The sequence below is a fragment of the Alosa pseudoharengus genome, unplaced genomic scaffold (assembly GCF_046254945.1).
Source record: "Alosa pseudoharengus isolate Yale_2024_CS ecotype anadromous, Long Island Sound unplaced genomic scaffold, YU_APseudo_1.1 YU_APseudo_1.1_scf_2, whole genome shotgun sequence".
Lineage (NCBI taxonomy): Eukaryota > Metazoa > Chordata > Actinopteri > Clupeiformes > Clupeidae > Alosa > Alosa pseudoharengus.
Window position 1 is genome coordinate 21,224,105 of NW_027468663.1, and position 27,284 is coordinate 21,251,388.

At 40.3% G+C, this 27,284-nt stretch overlaps 1 protein-coding gene and 1 long non-coding RNA gene across 2 annotated transcripts; both read left to right on the forward strand.

The window, feature by feature from the left end:
- The first annotated feature begins 3,815 nt into the window (after positions 1–3,815).
- On the forward strand, positions 3,816–4,881 carry LOC143135120 (uncharacterized). The gene is made up of 3 exons (XR_012988806.1): positions 3,816–3,902; positions 3,993–4,049; positions 4,728–4,881. It is a non-coding gene; the product is annotated as an uncharacterized LOC143135120 (long non-coding RNA).
- Positions 4,882–6,094: 1,213 nt separating this feature from the next.
- LOC143134073 (Kv channel-interacting protein 4-like) lies at positions 6,095–16,471 on the forward strand. Its single transcript, XM_076294157.1, has 8 exons — positions 6,095–6,233; positions 11,171–11,295; positions 11,470–11,539; positions 11,656–11,726; positions 12,584–12,691; positions 12,832–12,936; positions 14,312–14,374; positions 14,469–16,471. The coding sequence occupies exons 1-8, from the start codon at positions 6,146–6,148 to the stop codon at positions 14,514–14,516; spliced, it is 678 nt and encodes a 225-aa protein (XP_076150272.1). The 5' UTR covers positions 6,095–6,145; the 3' UTR covers positions 14,517–16,471.
- The last annotated feature ends 10,813 nt before the right edge of the window (positions 16,472–27,284 follow it).

A 27,284-nucleotide genomic window follows, 5' to 3' on the forward strand; every position in this document is an offset into this window, starting at 1 on the left:
CAAAAATGGTAACCAGGCCCAGCCCTCGCGTGCACTGACAGGAGAAGGCCTGAGGGGGCACTTGTGGTCGTCACAATTTCAACACTCCTGTATAAAACGGTAGGCTACCATCTTAAATCAGTTGCACTAACTGTCCGGAAGAGGGTTCTACTGAGCTCCGTGGTTTAATTTTTGTTTACATGGGCTTACCTTTAGATTTGTACAGATGAAAAGACAAATAGGATAGTTAGGCCTATTGTAATATATCCTCTCTAACTAAATAACCAGAACAGTATGCTTGGGTTAACTGTTTTTGACCTTGTTTGTCAGATCACAACATAGGTTAGGCTACTATCCCGAGTCACTTGCAGTATCTCCAACTGTGTTTTTCTAACGACTCCTCATTATATTCAAGATCTTCTTGCCATGCTAAATTCCCACTCCGACGCACCCTTAGACACAGCAGTGGTTGTATTTTTCTCTTAAGCATAGCATTTATTTATCTAGTGCCATCTTTTAATTGAAAAGTGCTATACGTTTTTTATATTATTATTATTATTATTACATGCTAATGGTTACTGTCTGTGTGCTATAAAAAATATAACCAAGTTTACCAACTTCAAACGTAACTCATTTGGAATGTGAAAAACATGTGCCTCATTAGAAAACGGAAAATTGAGACACATCTTCAAAATATATTTCTGTTCATTTAAGGATGGTTTCTTGTGCCATCGAAAGAAAATATGATGAGAACGTTCATGTTTGATTTTAAAATAGCCTACACTGTGCATTAAATTGTGATGATAATGGATATGATTAAATGAGATCAATGCCGAAACTCCTGCTTGATGGATGGCTTACCTCACTTGTCTTTACACAACATTCCAGGGAGTTTTCCTTCTTTCAGCTAACCTTCATCCTAGATAGCCTACTGTAGTCGCTCTGTTTAACAGAGCGTTCCACTAGGATGGTAAAGGATAAAGCATTATCTAAAATAACTAGATGTACCGCATAGCGGTACAAAATATGACCGCCGCTCAGTCCTGTACATCCGTTCCGCGTAAAGAAATCACACTTCAATTTGTCTCCATATTTTACTCCATCCCCCACTCTTGAGACTTTGTGTATGCTTGTTTGGCATGCCTGAGTGTGTGTGTGTGCGGCTGCGCAGAAAGTAGCCTACTGGTGCTGAAAAGGTGAATAGATTGTAGAATAGCCAAAGAAGATGTAGCATTGTTATAAAACCTTTAAAATCTCTAAACAATCACAAGTAGGGCAGTTCATCACAGTTCATCCATTGCAACTGATTGATGAAAGGTCACTTACACCTGTAGGCTACATTGTATTTGGGAAAAGCAAAAGGTATCAGCATAATGTTATTTATTTATTTATTTATAAACAAAAACATCTCTGTCAGTTCCATGCCGTTTTCAACAGCTATCAAAAACAAAGGTCATTTTTGGATGGATGGATTTTTTGTGAATGTTTCTTCTTCTACATAAGATTTTAGTCATCTTTAGTTCATGTGATACTTTATTGTCAATGCACAAATTAAGTAACAGTAGTCTGAAACGTTATTGTTAATGCACAAATTAAGTAACAGTAGTCTGAAACGAAATGCTGTTTTACATCTAACCAGTGGTGCAAATAACTGACATGTCCAAATGGGCCTTGATGAAAGCCTAGACTGGCAAATGGGCCTAGACTGTTCATATACATTTTAACGGGCCAAAGTTGAAGAGCTGTTGTCCGTTATTGTTCGTCCAAATATAGGCTGATTCCCTTGCATTGTGTAACTGAGGTCCATGGCTAGTCTGGCTTTCACCAGACTAAGCTCAATCTTTTAAGAAATCAAAAAATAAATAGCGGGCAGATCAGGCTGGGTTCACCCAGCCTAGTCCATGCGCCCGATATTGTTTAATTTCCCGATTGAGATATCCACGCTCTGGCTATTCTAAATGCAAAAATGCATCAGGGAGTTATGACAAAACTGTAACTAACAAACTAGATCCTAATAGAAAGCTGTTAGCTTCCCTAAGCTACAGGTAGGCTTATAAGGTAGGCCTATTTACAACATAAATTGTCAATAGGCTATGCTGGCGACACAAATAAAATCTCCTTTGGAAAACAATGGCTTACGCCAATTACAGTATCAAGCGGACTTAAACTGCCATATCGTGGCGAAAAGTTGTAATAAAATTCACGCAGCTCCATGAGTCAAGGAAAGCGCGAATGAAGTAGGCTAGCCACTTCTAAATGGGACCCACTACACAGTAGCTTAAGGTGTGTTGCTAAAGCAGCCATAATGAAATGAAGGTGTCATTGTTTGGATACTTCACACACACGTGCTTTTTAATTTCACAGACTACAGCTACCAAGCTGGAATCAAAGCACATCGATTCCCCTCTCACACCCTGCACACACTTAAAACAAAATAAACAGGCGTCTCAGTCTCACGCATGTATAGGCAAAACTGTATCAGACCGGTGTAACGTTGGTAAATCTTCCATTGCACAGAATGTTTTTTGTAGCAACAAATGACAGTCGAAAGATATAATTACAGTGCTGCTATCAATTTGCTTGGTATAACCGCATTTATAGTTTTCTACAAATGCAATCAATCAAATTGGCCTCCATCACTCAACCAATGCTAACGGTAACATTACCTAGGTCCTTATTGATATTATAAGATTAACGTACCTGCAGTTAAAACCAAGCATGTCCGATAAACATCCTCAGCTTCGCAACATTTCGGCTTCTAGAAGAAATGGGAATTACATTTCATGTGAACATCGTCCTATCCTTATTAGACACGTCCATTGTTTTTCCAACCCACTTTTAACTTCCAACAAAATTATGTCTCACTGCAATGATGCGCCATCTAGTGGACAAACGACTACTTATCGCCAATACTGGAAATGCAGCCATGATGATGATGATGAATATTTATTTTGGCTTTCTTTTAATCCTACTGAATTTGTAATTATGTATCTGCCGTTCTAATACCGATAGTATGTGGGTTCCTGTGTGTGTGTGCATGTGTATATGTGTGCACCGCCATCTACAGGCCAATGAGTGTACAGTCACTAAATGTACACATAACCTAAGTTTTTTAGAGCCCCCCATGGATGAAATTCTACGAAACTTGGTATACCTCCAGAGAATGCCAGGTCAATCATACACATAAAATTGGGTGCAGTTCTGAACATCTTAACTGAAGATAGGGGCGATTAAAGCAGAATAATATTGCATTTTAATTTTTTTACCGGGGGGTGGGGTGCAAATCACAAATGAGTGATTATGGGCCAGGTTGATGTGGGCCCTTGAGACCAACATACCATAAAAGATTCTTCATCCTCAGTGCCACGGTTCAGGTAGTTATTTAGGAAAAACTGCTTTTTTTGCGGTTCGGGGGGCCCAGCACGGGCGGGGGAGTGGCCCCCGGGGACGAAACAACATTTTTCCATAAAAGTCTAGTGGGGCTACATACCCACCAAATTTCATGTGCCCCGGTGGTTTGGTGTCCCGCGTATCGTTGACCAAAAATTCAGGAAGTAGATGACGAAAAAAAAAAGGAAAAAAAACTTTGACAATCCCTATATGACCGCTTCGCTAGCGGCGGTCATAATTAACAAATTAGCCTGTTCTGAAACCTTGCAATACAAAAAGCACAGAGTTAACTAGCCTACTTGTCAAAAATGAAAGCTCATTCTGGCATCGATTCCGTTTTGTTCTCAAGGATATTAGTTATATCACACACAGCATCCAATATGTCAAGTTTGCCATTGTAGTAGCTATATGACCAATATTCATATTTACTTTCTTTTTAGATGAGTCAACACCACACAGGCAACCAGCTCATTGCCCAGAGCTGGATGGGTCTATTATAACGCCTGCCACTTCATCTTGGGACCCAGTTGAAGGTACAGGGTCTTTGAATTTTCCATTTCCAAGTAAATACAATTTCATGACCAGGAACTTGAGAGTAACTAACTTTTTTTTGTTGTAAACAGCACAAGTGACTCATCACACAGAGGGAGGTGGCTTGGCCATGGAGACGGAAATAAGAGGTAAGAAGACTCACTTAATTTGTTCACATATGCAAGTATATAATGTATTTAAAGGAATTATCCGGAGTAAAATGCACTTTAGAAATTCACAATTTTGTCGCCGTTTTTTTTTTTTTTTAAAAAACATAGTCCAGTATTTCTTTCGAAATTGAAATGAAGTTGTATGGACTGGACTATGTTTTTTTTTTTTTTTTAAATGGCGACGAAATTGTGAATTTCCAGAGCGTGTTACAACACACTCAGCAATAAGACTCCTACGGACTTTCCCCTGAAGAGGCAGCAAAGATGGCAACATTTCCGGAAAGGTACTGGCTTGATGAAATTCATTCTGGACTCTCTATTCGACCACATAAAGACCTCGGGATACTTCGGTTTGGCTTTAGGGACCCTCTACTCACTACCACGTAAGTGTTATGTTGTTTGGAACTGTAGAAGAGGTATAAAAATAGCGTTTTGTAGCGGCGCAATTGAAATGCCCCGCTCACTTCCAGGCTACGAGTACAGAGTACAGCTACAGAAAACGGTACAATCGAACTTTCTCAAAACACATCCGAATTACATGATTTTGATGTCAACTCAACGTATGCACCCCCAATCATCCGTAAATTGATCTAAAGTGCATTTTACTCCGGATAATTCCTTTAACAACTAAAACTAACACCATCCATTTTTCCATAGCAATAAGGACAACCATTACCGTATGGCACAGCGAATGGACGCATTTGAGGAGAAGATGGATGAGCTGCTCATGCTCTTAAGGAGCTCCCAGTCACCTCTCTCTGCTCCAATCGATGACATGTTGCTGTCGTCCTGCTTGACATTCACTGAGCTGCAGGAGAGGAGGAACAAAATGCCCTCCCTCCAGGACTTGTACTCTGGGACCTAAGCGGGCAGAGGCCATTACCAAAGACTCCACATATCCTGCACACACACTCTTTAACTTCCTCCCCTCTGGCAGGTGCTACAGATCCCTGCACACAAAAACAACCAGCCACAAGAACAACTCTTTTCCCACTGCCGTCACTCTCCTGAACTGCAGATAAGTGGGGTCATCCCCACTTTGACCATGCACCTGCACATTACATACTTTATCATTCCAATATGTGTCTTGCACACTACATTTGCACTATTACTTTGCACTCTACATCACACTCCATGTGTACTTATATTGGTATTATGTCTTATTTGTATAGTTGTTTTGTATATTGTGTTGGTATCTGCCACAATGTATATTGTTGTCTCTATTGTACAGTATGTCTGTCTATTTGTTGAATGTATAGAGCGGTCTACCAAAGTCAAATTCCTTGTTTTAGTATACTTGGGTAACATGGAGTCTGATGTTTATATATATATTTAGACCTTTTATATGTTATTGTATTTTGATTATTTTATATTAAAGTTAGGCTATAGGCCTAAATCCCATCAATTTTGCCTGTTTATTAATTCCTGTAAATATATAATAATGCATTCCTGCTCATGCAGTTTAAAGTAGTTTAAAGTAATAATAAAATTGGTATGCAAAGGTTGCAACGTTAGGGGAAGGTTCCCTAAAGGTTGCAACGTTTAGGGAAGGGAACGTTCCCTAAATGTTGCAATGTTAGAGGAAGGTTTCTAAAGTTCGCAACGGTTAGGGAACGTTAGGGGAAGGTTCTCTAAAGGTTGCAACCTATAGATAACGTTAGGAGAACATTCAGGGAACGTTTTATATAACCAAGAACTAACGTTCCCGGAACATTCAGCAAACTTTCCATGGGAACCAAAACTTACTCAAAAACTAACCTTCGGGGAACGTTTGGGAACCAAAAGTTAACGTTCCCGAAACCAAAAACTACCATAAATTGTTAGCTGGGAGGGCTGCTCTTTATAATGACCGTCTCATTTATCACCTTCCACATGGGCGAGTTGCGCTGTAGCCTACTCGAGATGGGGAGGGAAAAGAAACAGCCACACGTGCTGGGTTTGAGTCTGAGATGTGTCAGTGTGTGTTGTAGGCGCACACAAGCTGACAGAAAGTTTAACCGGGTCAACGGCACGTAGAGTAAAACCTGATCTGAATTCTTGGCAACAGGTGAATCTTTGACTACTGAACCGTAAAGATGAGCAGTCGGAGGAAGAAGTGCAAACGCCAGATCCTGAAATTCGGTCAGAACGTCGTCAGGTTTATTACTGGGACACTCAGTTCAGGTAGGGTAGGCTAAATTAACTTGTTATCACGACGGTTGCCTTTTAATGTCTGTTATCCTTTAAATAGTCTACTGAAGCATCACTGTTTAATGGCATACTGATTTTAAATCCGTTTTGTGTTGGACAGTTGGTTTTCATGAATGACAGTAGCGCATCTTGTAGCCTCAAAGATTCAAAGCCAAACATTAATCCGGCCATTAATTAATTCGGTCATTGAAGATCAGATAGGTTGCACAAATCATCTGATAAAGTCTACTATATCAGTTTACTGTAATTACTGGCGTCATCCCTTTTCAGGTATAGGTTTGTAGTTCTGTAATGAGGCTGCACCTTGAATTTGGAACACTTTAGTTCCAGGAATAACTGTATGTTGTAGCCTACAGGCTATACATCATGTCATCATAGCCTAATGAGAGATCTGCCATCTCTGTGACCATCAAGAAAATCATATACAAATGTGGAGTAAGCTATACTTTTCTATACATTCTTCCCTGCCACTGTTTACTACTTGCCTTGTGACAGTTGGGCATGCTGTCACCTATACTGTGGCCATACATTAAATACAAATGAGGCTAAGCAGCTCAGGTGACTCCTATGGGCAGCAGTGCTTCAGAGAAGGTCCACTGCTGAACCCAGGGGTGGGGGTGGGGACAGGGAAGGAAGGCATTATTGAGGAGGTGGTAAAGAGATAGGTACATCATACTTTTATGGGAATTCAATGTTAAACTGGGGTAACACTCTGGCTTCTCATTCTATTACTGAAATGTCCTGTTTGTATTTTTATACATCTGTGTTTTACTTAACAGTAAGATCAATAACAAAAAAAATATTTAATTTTCTTTTAACGTAAAAAAAGCCAAAAACATTCTCTTAATGTTACAGCTTTCTTCTGCATGGACATAATCTTTTGTGGACAGTCCCTAGATGCACTGTTCCCAGCCAGAAGTACCACTTAGCTCATTAAGAATGCAATATCCGAGGTGTATTTGGTGGCACTGTCATTATATTAAGTAATTTGTATGCTAATCATTAGATGACATGCATTCTCCTCATACCCTCGATAGTTGGCATGATTAAGTCCCAGTAGTGCAGGCCTATTACTAGCTGGTGGTTTAATTTGATTATGATTATGATATATTCTATACTATATGTTTTTTTTTTCAGAATTTACAGCCAATCAGTCCACTTACTCATTGCACAATCTCTATCTGAATGGAAATGTTCACCTGCGGATTGGTTCTTTATTCTGAGTGGAATTTTAATATTTCACAAACTTAGTTAGGTAATTTTGCAGTATAATCAATAGGCCTACTTGTTGCATTGGACAGTTGTATTTGATGGCACACGGTAATTTAAAATAATGTAATTATGTGTCTCTTCCTCGTCAAATGACCCCCTGTTTGGCTTCTATGATGTAAACTATTTTTGATTTATTCGTCTCGTAGGCTCTGCCCTTTCCCAATATACACCACAGCTGCGAGGTCTGCTGCTCAATTGAAAGACATTCACTATGAATAGTTCCACAGTCCAGCAGCCCATTGTTTCAATGAGTTATCCGTATAGATGAAGCTCAAATGTGTCTGCTGTCTGCTGCACCAGGCATTCATTCCTCAGCTGTAGATGAACTTAAGCGATTTCAGTTAAACTACATGTATGCTTATTGACCAAGGGGAAGAATCATTGCAATTTTTAGACACTATGTCATACATATAAGATGATCTTAAACAGTTGACACTTTGATGCTTGAGTAGGACTATCTTGATAATGGTTTGGCTTAAAAGAGGCAGACATGAGTAGTCTAGACATGGGTATTGCACCAGCCGCCTGGGACAGCAAAGCACAACACTGCAGTCTTGTGCTTTAAGATAGCTAATCACTCTCTCTCTCTCTCTCTCTCTCTCTCTCTCTCTCTCTCTCACACACACACACACACACACACACACAAGTATGTTTCAGCATACTGGAAAGAAATCCCTTGATTGACAAGTCATCTATTAAATATTGTTTTGTATTGCTGATATAAAATCACCCAGTACACTGAACAGCGAAACTTTTCCTGTACTATAAGATATATCATACACTAAGTCCACTGTACTATAAGATATATCATACACTAAGTCCACTGAAGAGTTTCATATGGCTGACTTATGTTACAGATTTCAACAGGGCAGTTTTCATCAAGGCTACAGAGTTACACTCTGTACCACAGGTGATGAAAGGGACTCGGCTGACATTACACACAACACTATTCTATACTATATGTTTTCCCTATTTAGTCAATTTTAAATCAGTTACACAAACTCTTCAGTGGGACTCATTGTTTTATAAAAAATGTCCCAAATGTACCAAACAAAACGTTATGCCTTCATTAGGTGTGTGAATCCAGTGGGGGCAGACATGAGAAGTAACCAGAGCTGTGTATACCCTACAACACGCAGGCTGTGGCCTTTGGAACCGACTGCTGGACAAAGGCTGAGCCCCTTTTGGCTGCTACTGATGTAGGATAGAGTGACCAGAGCCTGATACGATCTGGACCTCTCAGGGTATCTCAGCTGCTCGTTTGCATCTCAGAAAGCAAATCTGTTTACTCTGTCTTGACCTTCCGATTACATGGCACTGGTTGTGAGTTGTGTTGTGAGTTTCGAAGTTGGTCAGTCAGGCGGCAGTTGTAAAGATTATGTTATGATTTAGGGTACGAAAATTATAGGAAAGTGACTCCCTTTGCATCTCAACAAACACACTAATCACATGTAGCGGCATTGACAGACAATTAAATCTTCAGTCTTCATTACTACCTCATAAGTTGATGCCAATTTCATTGTCACTTAAGCTGAAACACCCCACTTCAATTCCTGCATGAATTATTCAGGTAATAACATTTTGAAGGCTTCATAAAACCAGTCTTATCTTGTCACGCATATTTCTACATATTCTATCAGTTTGAAATGTCACCAGAGCAGAGTGATATGTGCTTCAGGAGATGGAGTCCTCATAAAACTGAAATTGAGTAAGCTGCATTAATATGTATGAATTCTGGCATTTAAAGCACACTGGTTAGTCACCATACACCTAGAGAAGGATTTGAGTGTGGGTGACTGAAATAGGTGAGAGATTTTTTCCTCAGTTCTCTTTTTAGAGTATTTGCTCATCCAATAGCAAACAGTAAATGGTTAATGAAGCCTTTTTTATTTGACAGACAGAACTACATTCTCCAAGCCAAATTCCGAGTCCAAGCCAAACATTGTGAACAGTCTCCTCATGAGTGGAGTTCTGTGGCCCAGGCCCCAGTGGATGATGGGGATTATTTGTCATCACTGAGCCCTGCAAAGTGGGCCAATGGCTTAACATGAGTTGAGGCACTTTGGTGAAACTGATTCAGTTACCTGCTCAAAAGAGGTGTGGTGGTGAATATTTAATCAAGCTCATTAAAATGAACGAGAGATAAGGTCCCCTTGTGCCATGAAGTTAGACCTCTTTTACCTGGAAAAACACCTCTCCCTTGCTCCATAAGCCAGTGCCTTTACCAGGTTATAATCCTTCACACTTTCTCTGGATGTGGTGTTGTGGGTAGTTCATCGAATCAAGGCTTATTTTGGCCATACATTGTTATTTGGGACGCCATGATAAGATGTTTTCCTGCCTACACTCCATCAAAATTTTTTCCAAAAATGAAAATGACACTGGTCATGTATTATACAGTATAATCACATGTATTGAGTATTTATGTCTTATTTTACCCCTAATTTTACTGAGTGGTGAAGTAAGAATATTTTGGTGCAGATATACATAGATGACAATGAAGGGCTGTTAAACTGGAGTTTCAGTTTCCCTTTAGGTCTTCAATTAGACAAACACGCAATCATGATACTTCCATACTTTTTTTTTAAATTTATTTCTTAGTGTCTCTATTATTTCTTTTTCTTGTAGTTATTCGTTTTAATGTGATGTATTTCTCAAGCTATTCTCTATTTTTGTTTAAGCTGTTCGTTATGTTGAGCTTTCGTTTATGTAAAGCACATTTAATTGCCTCTGCGTATGAAATGCACTAAATCAACTTGCTTTTGCCTTCCACTTTATTGTTGTGTTGTTAAGTTGGTGTATGGGTTCTGATGTGATTGAAATATTTATCCGTTTTCACAGGGATTTGGAACGTTGTAAAGTAAACAAATAACAAGGTGTATCCAACCTGCTTCTGCCGACCCATATGCATCTTACGCCACTCAGCTTATGACTTACTCAGAATACTGCCAACCCCTATGCATACAAACACACACACACACACACACACACACACACATATAGACCACAGGGGACCCAGGTGACTGACAGGTACCCTCATTCCATTAGACAAGGACATTGTGATGCAGATGGATTGCCTTGGTGTTACTTTACTCTACTTTACTATTGACTTTTTGATCTCAATAGCTCCCTCTTTTGGACATATGTTTTAACAACACCTTTTCACTCTTCAGGAGCCATTATTGCTATGTTTGTTGGGGCAGCCGTGGCCTACTGGTTGGCACTTTGGACCTGTAACCGGAGGGTTGCCGGTTCAAACCCTGACCAGTAGGCACGGCTGAAGTGCCCTTGAGCAAGGCACCTAACCCCTCACTGCTCCTCGAGTGCCGCTGTTGGTGCAGGCAGCTCACTGCGCTGGGATTAGTGTGTGCTTCATATCACTGTGTGTACACTGTGTGCTGTGTGTGTTTCACTAATTCACAGATTGGGATAAATGCAGAGACCAAATTTCCCTCACGGGAGTATATATACTTATACTTTTCCCTTCACACCACTTTTGTGTGTGTGTATACATACATATTTATTTTTCAATGCATAATGAGGTCAACTACAACTTCGATTGCACAGATTTTGTGAATGTGAGTGGCCAGTCATGGGTCCATCAGTTGCAGGTAATGTTGTGTTTTACTGTGCTCCAGACACCGCTGCTGAGGAGCAGGAGCAGGCAGCTCAGAGACATAGACCTGAGACCATAGACTGCCTGCTGGCCCAGACCCACTTTACCAAGAGAGAACTGCAGATCCTCTACAGAGGATTCAAAAATGTAGGCCAAACACCCTTATCTCCTGTCCACATCTCCACCTTGCTTTGTCTGTTTTCTACCGTGTCACATATCAGTGTCAATATATCAGTACAGTGGCTTTCCACTTCAACAGTGTGTAGGCCTACAGTGACATGTTCTGTTTTCTGTTCTGTTTTCTGTTCTGTTATTTTATAGGAATGTCCAAATGGTCTTGTTAATGAAGACACTTTTAAAAACATCTATGGTCATTTTTTTCCTCATGGAGGTTAGCATGATTTTTTTTTACAATACTGTTAATGGTTTGTAAACATAATTGCATCTTCTTGAGATTTGCTACATTATTCCACGTCTACAAGTTGACTCATTCTCCAACTGTTTCAGATTCATCAAACTACGCACATTTTCTCTTTAGAGCTTTTGACAGGAACCAAACTGGGTTTGTCAATTTTGAGGTGAGTATATACTATAACCCAGTGGCGTCATTAGGTATGGGCATTCGGAGCTATAGCCCCGGATGTTTTTTTATTAGCCCCGGATCTCTCACAACACTTATTTTTAAAAAAAGTCTATAACGCAGAATGTATTACAGTATTCCGATCGTGCATTAAAACCTTGAAATGAGATGGATCTATTTATGAAACATACAAGCAGGACACGGACGTCCTCTCACTCTCCTTCATGCACAGATCTCACTTGAACGTTGAGAGAGTTCCAGGGCTGGGCAATGTTTGCATTCCCTATTTGGTATAAGAAAGTTATAAGGAAATCATAAAGGCAACAATGCCAAGGAGATGGCGGAGTTATGCTCTTCTCGTCATTTACAAGTTCTGGTTGGTCATCAGCTGCCCTGCACTCACCTAGTTGGCATGGCCAAACAGTGCTAGCCTATACTTACTTTGCCTTCGTAGAATCGAATTAGTGAGTCTTCAATGATTCGTTCTCCTTAAGTTAAACATAACATGAACCATATGATATGCATCTTTGCTATTTAAAACGCCACTCGGCTAGGTGGCTAGATTATAGCCTATAGTTTGTTTTTAATAGCAAACAGAAATGTCAAGATAACAACAGGTCATTACATTCTTTTCATTGTCAAAATATTATTGTCCATATTATTCAATAAATGTGGTGCAAATGAGGCTAGAGTCGGTGGATTAATCTATCAAAAGTGAGCAGCAAGGGCAAGCAAAATTAGAACTGTTCTTTAATGGATCTGGTGTTCTGTAAATAATGGCATGTCTTCAGTGCGAGTTTATCCATTAATAATAATAAGGACAAAAACACTTCTCTGTGACTGGTGTGACTGCAGGACTTCAGTTTGGGTCTTTCTGCGCTGCTAAGAGGACCAGTGGAAGAAAAGCTTACGTGGGTGTTCAACTTATATGACATTAATAACGATGGATGCATAACAAAAGAGGTTAGAAATCGTAGCCTTGTCAATAAATTTGTTTTGAAGTCTGTTTAGTATTCGGATGACTAGCAGCTTCTTTTCCAGCTACCTTCATATGCTTTTTGAATTGACATTACCACTACGTAATGGATGTGTTGTACATTTAGGAAATGTTGGACATCATGAAAGCAATATATGACATGATGGGAACGTCACTAAATCCCAGACTCTCAGAGGACACAGCGAGACAACACACAGAGATTTTCTTTCAGGTGATGTAATTTTATTCATTTTATTTTGTGGAAAGAAAGTTGAGTGAGTGAGATAGTGAGCTTAAATGATGTAATTATGTGTATAAGCCGTGGCCTACTGGTTAGCGCTTCGGACTTGTAACCAGAGGGTTGCCGGTTCGAACCCTGACCAGTAGGCACGGCTGAAGTGCCCTTGAGCAAGACACCTAACCCCTCACTGCTCCCCGAGCGCCGCTGTTGTTGCAGGCAGCTCACTGCGCCGGGATTAGTGTGTGCTTCATATCACTGTGTGCGGAGTGTCTTTCACTAATTCACGGATTGGGATAAATGCAGAGACCAAATTTCCCTCACGGGATCAAAAGAGTATACACATACATACATACATACGTATAGTGCTTTTTATAGATTTGAATTCAAAAGTAATCACATATGTCATCTTAAAATATTTGCCTTGGCAGGGACAGGTATCAAAGTCTCATGACCTCACCACAGGTGTGCCTCAGGGATCAGTATTATGGCCCCTACTTTTCTCTATTTACACCATATCCTTGGGTGAGACAATTGCTCCCATGAATTTGACTATCACTGCTATGTGGACGACACTCAACTTTACCTGTCTTTCCCACCTGAGGATTCTACCGCTTCCCATCGGATTTCTTGCCGCATTCTTCTACCGTTTCCCATTGGATTTCTTGCCGCATTTCTTTCTGCATGTCTTAAGGATATTTCAGTCTGGATGAAAGATCGGCATCTTCAGTTTAATCTCTCAAAAATGGAGCTTTTGGGGTTTCCAGCTAAAACAGCTATTCCCCAACAGATTAATATTCAGCTTGACTCATCTTCACTGACCGTAACTATGTAGGGTCTTGGTAACTTGTGTAACTTGGGCGTCATAATTGATGACCGACTTAACTTCTCTGTGCTTGTAGCCTCAATTGCAAAATCCAGTTGGTTTGTCCTTTACAACACTAGGAATATCAGATCAATATCATAAAGCTGTACATCCCCATTCACCCTCCGTTCCTGTGATAGTTTTGGGTCTTTCAAGAGGGGACTAAAGGCATATCTGTTCAGCATTTCTTATAAGTTATGGTTTGTATATTATAGTATTTGTTTATTTCATTCATCATTATTTTACATCATTAGGCTATTGATTGCATTGACATTTTTGTTTATTATTGCTAGTCTTACCAACATTTTAAAACTGTTCACTGTTCATTTTAACTATTGTATTGTTTTTATTTGTAAGTCACTTTGGACAAAAGCGTCTGACAAATTACATAACCATAACCATTAAAGAAGAACCTATGTCATGGCTGATATTGATATCAGATTCCATATGGAGCAGTTAAAGTTAAAGCTCTCTCTGCTCTTTCTGTTTTTTCTGCCTTTCCAGAAAATGGACAAAAACCAGAATGGTGTGATCACCATTGATGAATTTATTGAATGTTGCCAAAAGGTAAATCCTTAGTCATGATTTTACCGCATTCTGATTGATTTATCACAGGACATATAGCGTTACCTTATCCAAATAATCCCTCTCTACCCCATAGGAAGAAAACATAGTCAAATCTATGTACATTTTTGAAAATGCAATCTGAGGCAAATCCATGGACAGACCTACATGTTCACCCAGTGCCTGGTCATCGGTGTCTTATCAAGCCTTCAGTCCTGCTGGAGAGAACATTTCCTTCCATTTGAAAAGAGAAAACAGCAGATTAGATCTGATGAATGAGGTATTTTTTTTTCTGATTTATAGACTAGAACAAAGTAGCTCTACACACAGGACAATTCTACCCAGCGTATAAAAACACAAAGTAATAGCAAGAAGATATCAAACATGGTCCTACAAGAGTGCAACAAGATGTTTTTAATATTGTATTATGTTTGACAGGCCACTTAGTTTGCCACTAAAATATTTTACAGGAGAGCCAAGACATGATGAAACACACTCATAATGATAGACTATCAAAGCAAAGTGTGGATTTGTGAAATTACAGCCCCAGATAAAGTATTAAGTAGGGTTTAGAAAGTGTCTGTTCTGTTGCTTTCGTAACTTTCTTGGATTATTTGCGATTTCGCATAGTTGCTGTGAGATTTATGGTAGCTGAGGAATGTAGGACATGGGATGAAATGACTCACATGCATAATTTACATGCCTAGCTTTACAACAGAAACACACTATGATGTAAATATGTTACTTTCAGATAACTTTAAAAAAGTTTGAAAGCTTTAGATAATGTTGTAATGTTGCAAACTCTTAGTTAATAATTTGAATTCAAATTGTGATTGCTATTGAATGTTCCATTTCAGCATTCATATTTCAAGGTAGATTCCACATTTCTTCGTCCTCATTGAACTTTACTCTGATTCCTGAGAGAGCCTACAGCATCATCTATAGGCAACATGTGCACAAACTCAATTGTTTACGAATGGCCATATGAGATCCTTAATGGAAGCACTTACAATTAGCTGAATTTGTGTGTATTTTGTGGTGTTTATGTGTGTGTGTGTGTGTGTGTGTGTGTGTGTCAACACACTCCTCACAGACCAAAAACCTCACTACCACCTATGTCTTTTGTATGTGCAAATACTGACCCTGAAGGACCTGGTGAGAGCTGATCACTTACTGGATCTAGCATTTGAGCTTTGAGAACTGGCATCTACAATATGAACTCACAGAAGATAAGATGAGCCTTTAATGTCTCTTAGAGAAATTTGTCTTGGGCAATCGAGAGAGTGTGGTTACACAAATTAGAAAAAAAAAACATACATTAACACAGAAGGTGAGCTAGCACCAACGAACACAGAGACATATTAACATAGATATAGTCTAACTTCACATCCACACACACATAGCCAAACCCCCCACCCCACCGCACTCCACCCCCACACACACACTCACTCACACTCCCAGAAGCGTTGAGAAAGTGTAGGTTCAATGGGTCGTAGACTACGCCTCAACTAAACTCTGGCAAAAGAAAGGGGTCTGCTTCTTGTCCCTGTAGAAATAACAGAGAAGTGACCATTTGCTTTGTGAGGTACAGAGATCCTATCTGCAAGTGTTCCTACGTGGATGTTCAAATGTTGAGAATGTGAAGAATGAAGGTCATACAGCACTACAGCTTTCTCTGATGTCCGCATAATATGCTGTTGACTGGACTAGTGAAGGTCCAGGTTGCCTTCAAAAGCATTTGAAAAAGAACAGACATGGATCTATTAAAGATAAAACAGGTGAGTTGCAGGCTCTCCCTTGAATTATGTGAAACACATTGTATTTTAATACAATGAAAAAAAACGACTTAAAATTCTGATTAGAGTTGGTGATGGGAGGAAATGAAGGTGATCTTCACCTGTGTGTTGCACAACCTGGAGGTTTTTAGTCATGCACTCAAGAGGTGGTGAGTTTTGATCAGTTCAGCCTCTGGTTTCTAGGCAAGAATAGAGGTCCCTTATTATGACCGCCGTGCAGCGAAGCGGCGGTCATATAGGTTTAGTCAGATTTTCTTTTTCTTTTTTTTTTCTTTTTCACATGTCCAAATTTACGTCAAGGATTCCCGGGGTACACGAAACTTGGTGGGCATGTAACCCCACATGGATAGCATGGAACCATCGTTTTTCGTTTTGATCTGTAGCCCCCCTGCTGGACTGGACCCCCCGAAAGGAGGGTAGGGCAGACACAGTTTTCTGTGAATATCTTGAGAACCGTAGGGCCTAGGATGACCAATTTGTTTTACCTCCAGGGGTCATGTTAACCCATTCCATATGCACACATGTGCATAAACAGATACACACGCACACACATTCACAGTAATCATACGTATGACGCATACTCACACAGTAGACATATGTACGCATGCATGCACATGCACAAACACAGGCACATACGCAGGCAATATGAACAGGCAAGATGGGGGTGGGGTTGTATAAAATGAATTTTACATGCATGTGAAATCTATGAACTAATCATGTTTTGGTACTTGTTGTTTAGCAGATACCAGTGAGAATTGAGTGTGGATAATGCAATTTAGTGAGACAGTTAGAATCATATAGGCCTTTCAGCGTGATTTATATTTGTGGAAAACATGTGCTGGACTGGGCGGCGGTCATATTTTGTACCGCTCTGCGGTACATCTAGTTTTTTATCTTTATCAGTAAAGTCTGAACAAATACAGGGCTACAAGTATGTGATAGAAACCAGGGATACTTACATAAATATTTTCCTGTAACTCTGTTCTCTATTTTATTTATGTATTTTATTTATTAAATTAATCAAATGCAATGTACTGTATTTAATGATTATGAGATGCATATAAATTGTCCACAAGAATGTTGAGCAAAAGGTGTCCTCTTGTCTTGCTCATATGACATTCCTGGAATGTATATTGTGTGCGCCTGCGCAGTTATTCTGGATTTTGTAAGGACCGTCAAAATGTTACCATTTGTCAAAATGGACCGTCAAAATGTTACCAGGAGCTATATGAATGGTTGATGAATAAACGGTAGCTTAAATGTTACAGATGTCCAGTAAACTGCATGTGAGATGAAACCAGAAGGATTAACTATAACTGTAACCAATAAATGAATGAACTGATTGGATACAATCTAAACAGAACCCCCCCACCATAAAAAAAAAAATCCCTGAAGGCATGAGATAAAAACAAAACCAAACCTGGAATGAATGAGTGAGAAATGGAAAGGAAGGAAAGGCAGAAAGTGAAAGAATAGAGGAGCAGGGGACCCCCACACTCAGGAGAGCAGGACAAGAAGAGAACCTGAACACTATCAGGTGTTGGGCTTTATACCCCAGAGCCCATCCCTATGTATTTGCCTCCTGCCAATCCCTTGAGGCCTTAAGATAACACTACCCCCGTTGATCAAGGCACAGCAGAGATTACATGGGACTAGTTGGGCTATAAAACTATGGGACATGTTTCAGATTGTAATGAAACAATGACGAGACTGCTGCCCATGCACATACTGTAATAAGGATCGATTAAAGACCAAATATGAATGTTTCATTAATACAGTACAATTGCACAAACTTGAAATATCATTATTAATCTCAAAGCTCTTTATCCCTTTAACTGCCTGTTCATTTGGTAGAGCACATTTTAAGACACAATTTTTACCAAAAATCCAACTTTTATGAATTCAACCTCAGTACCCCTGTAATGTCGAAGGCCACACCTCCTCAGCATACGCCATTTGAAGAATTGATCATACACTATTTCGGCCATATTTTGTGAAATCACATCTATCAAGTTTTCAAAGGTAAAACTTTTTTTTCTTCATAATTATGTTAAAATGAAGCTACACATTAATTCACCTACATACAAAATTCATATTTTCATGGTCAAATATGTTTTTGAAAACATGCTCAACCAAACAGTTGAAAAGTCAATTTATGGTAAAAGTCATGTCCGTAGATAATACTCATGTCCGTAGATAATAAACTAAGTTTATGAAATCATATTAATCATCATATACTGTTTTTAAATGTATACTACTACTGTAAACACAGCATATATATATATATATATATATATATATATTTAAAAACCATGCATAAACATGAATTATATCAAATATGCTTAATGGCGTTTTCCAAACGGAAGTTCGGGATGAGCGTGACGGAATTTGCCACGCCTCCTTCTTCAATCAGTCAGGTTATTTATTTCGCAGTCTACCTGCCGAAGTTGCAGCATCGGTGTTACTCCGCTCGCAACCCACCACCTCCCCTTACGCCTCCCGTCTTCCATAGTTAAAGAATAAGGGGGTGTATGGCGGAATCCTGCCCGACTCCTGCCTGTGCAGTCGACTCCGGCACGATTCCGCGAAGCCCTTCAGGACCATGGCCAGAGACCTCGCCAAACATGCTTTTCTATTATGCTTTTATGTATTATGCTTTTATGTCTTTATGCAAATTCAGGAATGTGAACTAGTGAACTCGCTATGCAATTCAATGCAATTCAAGTGCCGTCTGGTGGCTTGGAGGATAACATGGAAGCAAACAACAGGAGGAAAGTAGGAAGTAGGTATTGGAAGCATATGAAATGCCATGTCTGAATGCCACACAGCAATGCTTGGTGAACTAGATGTACCGCAAAGCGGTACAAAATATGACTGTCACTCAGTCCTGCCCATTCTCTCCACAAAAATAAATCACGCTTGCCAATTTGTCTCCATCCCCTAATCTTGCAACTCATGTAAGTGTGTGTGTGTTTGCTTCTGTGTGCATGTGCACTCGCTCATGAATATGTGTGCAGTGTGTGTGGTGGGGGGGTAATGGTGTGTGTGTGGGGTGTGTGCCTGTGTGTGTGTGTGAGGAGGGTACCAGTGTGTGTGTGTGTGGGGGGGGTATGGTCTAATGGTGTGTGGGTGGGGAAATGGTCTGTGTGGGGGGTGGGTAATGGTGTGTGTGTGTGGTGGGGGAGGGTGCATATGTGTGTGTGAGCAGGGGGTGTATGGTGTAATGGCATGTGTGTGGGTGTATGTTTTGGGGGGGGGGGGGGGGTAATGGTGTGTGTGTGTGTGAGGGGGGGGGCATGTTTCGACAGCCACATCTTAGAACTTGGGTAGGCCTAGCGTTAGCCTAGCCTAGGTAGCCTATGCACTTACAGTGATAGCAAAAACTAATGTGAATCGCGGACTATCCTACAACCAAAAAATTTCTGTAACAAACAGTGCCACCTATAGGCCTGGGATATGAAGTAACGTGTTGAGTCGTGTTAAGATGGATCCGTTTGGACGCAAATATTCTTGATATGGTTCCAGGGAAGACGGAGGGAAAAAAGATTGGTTTGGTACTGTGGACTAGCCCTTAATTTCTCAACATCACCATCTACAGGCTGATGGGTGTGTGTGTGTGTGGGGTGTACCTGTGTGTGTTGGGGGGGGGGGGTACCTGTGTGTGTGTGTGTGTGTGTGGGGGGGGGGGGGGGGGTGTTGTCATACTACAGCCTAAAACAAAACAAGATAGAACAAAAGAAATACTTTTTCCAACACTTTTTTCATGGTGTGCCAGTTAAAGGCCTAAGTGACCCTGGTGAAGGTCTGTGTAAAATAGTTTGAACCAGATGAGAAAAGGACGCAGGAGATGCATTATGGCCAGGCCTAGGGCACCCGATCTAATCAGTCCATGGATGCAAACAGTTTAAGATGGGGAGCTGTGGTGTGACTTGCCTTTTGGCCACCTTGGCAAATAATGCCATTGTCCATTCATTCTCAGAGTGGATTTTGCCTGAGTTTAAAGCAGTGTTTCTCAAACTTTTTCAGACCAAGGACCACCTAGTAAAAAAAAAAAGCAGTTGATCTACTTCAACAGAATATTACACAATAGGTGAATACTCACTGAACCACCTTGCTTATTGTTTTTGCACCTTGCTTACTGTGTCAGAGGATCATATGATTTACATTGGCATAGCTTACATAGGCAGTGTTGCAGAACTGTTTGGATTTACATACAAGTTGGTTCAATATTGCAAACAACTCATCTGCGGTATGTTATATTTTACCATGTCTGCTTGCGGACCACTTGGGATAACTTGCAGACCACCAGTGGTCCCCGGACCACACTTTGAGAAACACTGGTTTAAAGTGATACAAAAGATAAATTCATAGGGATTAATTGCAAAGAAATATGTTTTTTGTATTTTACATGACAGACCCTCATGAGAGGACCCTGTAACATTTAACCATCGGTCCTTTTTCCAAAGAACATGACAGACTAAAGAGAGACTGAGGATTCTATGCTGGACATTCTTGTTTCTAAGGACACTTGAATTTCCCCTTGGGGATCAATAAAGTATCTATCTATCTATCTATCTATCTACCTATCTATCTATCTATCTATTAAAGGACATTTCACAATCACTCACAGTTTCATACAATCAGAGTCTCAAGTCATGACAATAGCCCATTCGCATCATGTGTGATGTGTACATTAGGATGGGCCGGCAGTTAGGAGTCATACTGTACATTCCATATACAGTACTGTATACACAAAGTTGATTACATAAGGCACAGACACATAGACCTTCTCTTCTGAAATGATCTCACACTGTGAGATTGTAATGATGATGATTGTAATGATTCAATATCTGTCTGAACGTATTTGAAATGGTCTTTGAGTATTGTATTTCAAGGTATAGTATGGACAGAACATGGACAAATATTATCAGGACCTTGTTGGATAATGTAGATCAATTGCCAAGGGGGTATGACAGTGTATTGTAGATACAGCATTGTAATGTAGAAGTCACTATTTTGTGAATGGACGTTAATATACAGTAAGCCACTAGAACTACGAGGAAAAGTCTATAACACATAATAAATGTTTAATGTTCAAGGAATTGAGGTGTTGTGTGTAGCCTTTTTAGCAGAAAAGAGTAGAAAACACACAATCAAACGTACAATGAAGACAGTGCTTCAGGGCTGTAATGCCTATGCATAACTATATTTGCTGTTTGATGATCCCACATTTAAAAGTTTACATTTAGAGTGTAGGTGATTGAATAACTCTAAGGTATTGGTAATGCTAAATGATTTTCACTATAGCACTGCTGGCTTGTCTTCTCTCATTAGGACTATTAGTAATCAGAGACCATTTTACAGTAGATTCAGGGGTGCTAATTTTAGAGTAATTTAACGACTCCAGCAGAGTAGAGTTTATGTTTCTCCCTTCATGGGGGGATGACTGCTGTAAAATCAAGCTGGACTTCCAGTTGGGAAGAGGAACTGATTCCATGTATGGGCATAATGGTTAAGTCTTAATGTTGTGGTCTGACCTCAGGAAGACATGTGAGCTTGTAAGAGCAACAAGTGCCAGAAGTGGAAGAGAAGGTCAGTATATTTATTAAATCATGGCAATGCTTGATGATGTGATTTAGGCGGTCCATGTAATGTTATTTTCTGTAACATCATTACAGCTGCAAAAAAATACTTTTTGAGAAATGTAAATCATAAGTGATTTTGCTCTATACTGTTTTCAGCAGGTTGACTCTTGGAGTGGACTTGGATGGAGTGAAAGGAAATGAATTATTGTTACTGCGAAAAGTTTGTTGGATCGTTAAGTTTTATTGTACCCCAGGTTACATGTTTGAATTTGACTTCAGTCTATATTTACACTGAACTTCAGCGCATCAGGACATTTTAATTACAGAAAAGCGCATGACAAAGCCAGTCATGAGCTAATAGGATTACATCATCCCCATTGGGAAGGTGAAGGTCTTAACTGGATAACTGGACACATTAGAAAAGCAGACCTCTCACTGTTGATACTTCAGACACTAAACCCTCCTCCCCCCTCCTCGTGTGTGCTCTATACAGTAGCAGGGGGCTGGAGGTCTGGTCTCCAACTTATATCTTACAGCAAGCTCCCCTCCTCAGCCGACAGCATCCATCTGCTCCTGCAGACCATGGGGCGGCTTTGCTTTTTGATGGCAGCCAGTGCTCTGACCTCTGCATGATAGGCCAGGAGGAGACGCCTGTTCCTGTGGAGATACCAGAAGGATATCTGCAGCAACATCAAAAGGACGTTATTAAAGGTAATGCATTGAAGCCTCAACAAGGGAGATTAACCTTTGCTTGTTGCATCTGTATGCATCTGTGTATGTGAGTGAGAAAGTTTCAGTCACATTCATCATTATGGAGCTTATGAGGTATGATTGTCTTTGCTTATGAGGAATAATTGTCTCTGCTTATGAGGTATGATTGTCTTTGCTTTATTGTGTTTAAATATAGTTTAGGTGGTGCACAAAATTGTCAGCCTGCGGCCAGCACGGCAGATGGCACTAAAATGCTGTCCAACAGAATTTGGCATTTGAACACAGACACCTGGGCACTGCAGGACAGCAATTGTATTATGCCTCTGCATTCAGGTCTGATGTTTACTTTTCTTGAAAGGAACTTCCACTTTGTTTACATGTAGAGAAGTCCAGCCTCTGCCTTTTATGATAACTTCCTGTGTAGTTTAGAAAATAATTAATGGCTAATTCAGCTCTTGTTCCTCCTCTCTGGTGTGTTTCTGGATAGCAATGCAATGAGGTGACAGAAAACAAGCAAAGTGTATCAAGTCAATATGGCACATTACATGATACTTTACATGAGGCCACATTGTACTTGTTAGAATGCCTGTATTTTCTCAATGAAATGTTAGAATAAAAAAAATGTACTTTTCTAGTGGGTAGTTTCTAGAAGATAATCATGAAAAGGCCCTGTTATGATTCCATCTGTTTGAATTGCATGAAGCCATGCACATACTGTTTCAAAAGCGATGGGTTGTTGGAGCTCTGAGAGTGGCAGACATGTCACAGTACCTTCATGTCAACATAAAGAACTGAGATAATACTGGGGCAATTAGGGAAGATGGAAAATGTTAATCCCTGAACTCAGACTTTAGGGGTCATCCAGCAGAGCATGGACACTAATGACCACTCAGAGATAGAACAGTCTCACTGCGCGACATCTCCTTACTTGGAGACAGAGCTAATTCACCCACCCACCCTGCTGTGAAATCCAAGAGATTTACTGTAAAAGAAAAAAAATTAAAAAGATCATTCCAATCTCATTGTTGGATCGATGGGTACACAGATAAATAGTTCATGGTGGAAATCCTTAGGATTCCTGGATGTCAAACAGTAGAAGTATATTCCAGAGAAGGAATATGGCTACATTTCTTAACATGTTGAAATCCAGTTTTCTGTTTTTCCGTGTAAGCCATGATGGTAATTTTGATACCATAGATTTAATAGAGACCCAGTCAGACCAATAGTATGAAAAATCAGGAACAGAGTTTATTTACAATGATGCGCATCAAGGGAGAGACAGCATGACTTCACCTAAAGATCCATCAGCTGCTCTAACTAGACAAGGAAATAGTTAGGGTTTAAGTATCCTTCCAGGCTAACAGGAGATGGCGTTGGTCATCCCATCTCACGTGGACTACACTGAATCAGACTCTGATTAGTGGCAACCTGGCAATCCGGAGCAGATAGCTACTGACGCAGCCATGCAGAACAGTGAAACACTGCAAAGTCATAATATTCCCGCTTATCTCTAACTACAGTCACACACAGATATACACAGGGACAGTACAGATATCATACAGTCATTACATAGAATCATACTTTTAGTATCAAAGTGACCCACTAATAAGAAATGCAGAACATTAACCCACATATTGGAATATTGGACATAATGCAGAACATTAAACCACATATTGGAATATTGGACATAATGTTCTATTCCACTTTCTCTCAGCCATCATAAAATATCCAATTCGGGGTTTCACCATTTCCTGAGAGAAATTAAGGAAGCACCATATCTAAGTAAAAGTATGTAAAGAGAGGGCAAATTGTATTCATCTGTCTCACCAGTGAGAGAGACAGAGAGAGAGAGAGGGAGAGAGAGAGCTTTGGTCTTAACAATGCATTTTAGCTTTGATAACCGATAGAGGGGGCTGAAGTGCAGAAAATGAGATGTTAAACTCGATGTGGCCATATACAGTATTTTGGAGCCTTTAGTGCACAGACGAGATGTTTACTACTTGTGTTATACTATTTGTTTACTAGTTGTGTTCAGCAGAAACACAAAAGGAAAATTGACTACAATTCCATTAGATTAGTCAAAGCCTTATGTCGTAAGGAAACAGCAAAATAATCTGTTGTATTTTAAGAAACTTGGAATATCTTAAATCTTAATATTTGAACATAATAGTTTCCTATTCTTATTACAAAATAATACAAAATGAATCAAGAAATGTTACATTTATAGAACTTTCCACAACATCATCAATCACGGGCAATGAGTATTGGCATAGATGCTACTACAGTATGCTATGAATGTGCTGGTCCCCAGTTGGCTTGTATCGCTGAAGATCACATAACTGATTTGTCACCAGACGTGCGAGAGCTGATCCATATGAGAGTGACATGTCTGATCTGCTGCGGAGAGAGAATTAAATATCAAAGAAACCGTGGAACCATCTGATGCAGCATCAGTGTTCCAGTGGGCAAGCTGGCAGCTCTTGGCATCTGAAGGTCAGAGGTCTCATAGCACCAGAGCCTGTCCATCTGTCTGTTCCACTGAGAGAATGTATGGTTGCGTCATGGAATGGAATGTCGTTCATGACAAAAACAAGTACAATTTTAAAGCGTTTTGTCCCCAAACAATACAAAAGCCTTCACTTTGTGTTCAGAACAATTTGAAAACAAAACTTTAAACTGTGCTATAACAATTATGCCATTCTGCAAAAAGTTTGTTAAAATACCTTGGTATTTTAGAGGGGCTTTTGTCAGTTAAGTCTGTGGTCTGGATCAACTTGTGACTGTGTGTATGTGTGTGTGTGTAGTGTAGTATAGTGTAGATAAGAGTCGTGGTCTACTGGTTAGGGCTTTGGGCTTGTACCTGAAGGGTTGCCGGTTCGATCCCCGACCAGTAGGAACGGCTGAAGTGCCCTTGAGCAAGGCACCTAACCCTTCACTGCTCCCCGAGTGCCGCTGTAGCAAGGCAGCTCACTGCTCCGGGATTAGTGTGTGCTAAATGGGATAAATGCAGAGACCAAATTCCTTGTATACGCAAGTATACTTGGCCTAGAAACCTGATTTACGAGCTGATTTTATCACAATTAAATGTATTAACCTCTAAATTGTTGTAATTACATTGTTCTTATACATGTGAGCACTTGTGTCTGTGCAAGTACTTAAATGGAAATGTCAATGGGCAGAGTAAGGCTTCTCTGAGATATGGATCAGCTCCATCAGGACAAAGGGGGAGGGAAAAACACCATAGCATGCTGAAATCCAACCATGGAAAACACCCACCTAATTGTTTTTATCAGGACCGTTGGAAACCAGTGCTTGTTTAGTGGCAGAACCAAACAGTGAATACCATTCCATGTAGAGAGAGCGCAGGCCCAGACAAATGGCTAATGTTGGCTGCTGCAGTCCCCTACTGAGGGTGAGGAATGAGGAGCACTGATTAGTTGATATACTTTAGTTTCTCCTCCCAGTCTAGCAATGCTCCGACTTGAGCTAGATGCATATCGCACCACTATCAAAATATCACAAAACAAGTGTATTGTTGACTGGTCTGTCCAGCACATGTTTGGCATGTTATGTCACTTGTCTGCACCAGTAGGCCAGTGAATGATGAATCATTCCAAGCCCCCCCCCCCCCTTCGCTGGGGAACATTTTGTAGAATGTGGCTGTGAGTGTGGCTCACAACGGCAATGCCTATATGTATCAAGAAAGTAATACTAAGATTCAAGTCCGTTGTCAAGATCTTTGCTTATCATCATGCTAACTTCCTTAGTCACAATTTTGTCTCATGACCCAAATCTGTTTGAACATCTTAAATTCGTTTTGGAATTTGCTTCTTGACCAGTGTGCCGAGGGCTAAAGATTGTTTAGTGACGGCTGGTTTCTATATATGGCTGTCACCGACTGCTTGAGTTTGTTTATTTAATGGGGTTGCTGTCTTCTGTGTGCACCCTGTTCAGAGTTGCTGCGCTGCATAGTGTCTTGTGTGGCTGATATAGGTGTGTAGCCCAGCAGAGTCATCTCTGTGGATCTCCAGCTCAGGTTTTGCTTTGGTTTCCTAGTAACTGGTGCAGTGCTCCTCTGCATTCTGAATTCTAAAAATGACTTGCACAAACAAGCTGCAAGCTTCTTTGACATGATGAACATGGCCAAGAACAAATATAGCATTAAGATGACAAAACTCACTCTCAAAATGGTGGGATCATGTTTTCAGTGGTGTCCAATAGTGCTTACAATTAAGAATATTACTCATGTAATGGTAATGGTGTGGTTTGTCAAGTATACATGAAATATACAATAACCTATACTATAGGTGAATGAACGATTTAACAAATGAATTAAATAAATTAATACATAAAACAGGAAAGACTGCTACTCCTGATGTGTGTGGTGTTGTGTCATGATTTTTGTTTGTGTAGGATTGGCAATATTCAGAGCCCAAATCAGCCCATTCCGAGTAGATGGAGCCAGTGCTTGAGGACAAAGAAAGCCCTGACCCCGATGCGTGGTCAGGCTCCAACACCCCCGCCGAGCTTGATGACTCCCAGGATGAAGACTATTATGATGAGACAGACAGTGAAGTGGACCCTAAGGGGCTCAACGACCTTGACCAAGACCAGCAGCATGACCTTGACCAAGACCAGCTAAATGACCTGGATCAAGACCAGCAACATGACCTGGATGAAGACCAGCTGAATGACCTGGATCAAGACCAGCTGAATGACCTTGACCAAGACCATCTGAATGACCTTGACCAAGACCAGCTGGATGACCTGGCTCAACACCAGCTGGATGAACTGGCTCAAGACCAACTGGGTGACCTTGAC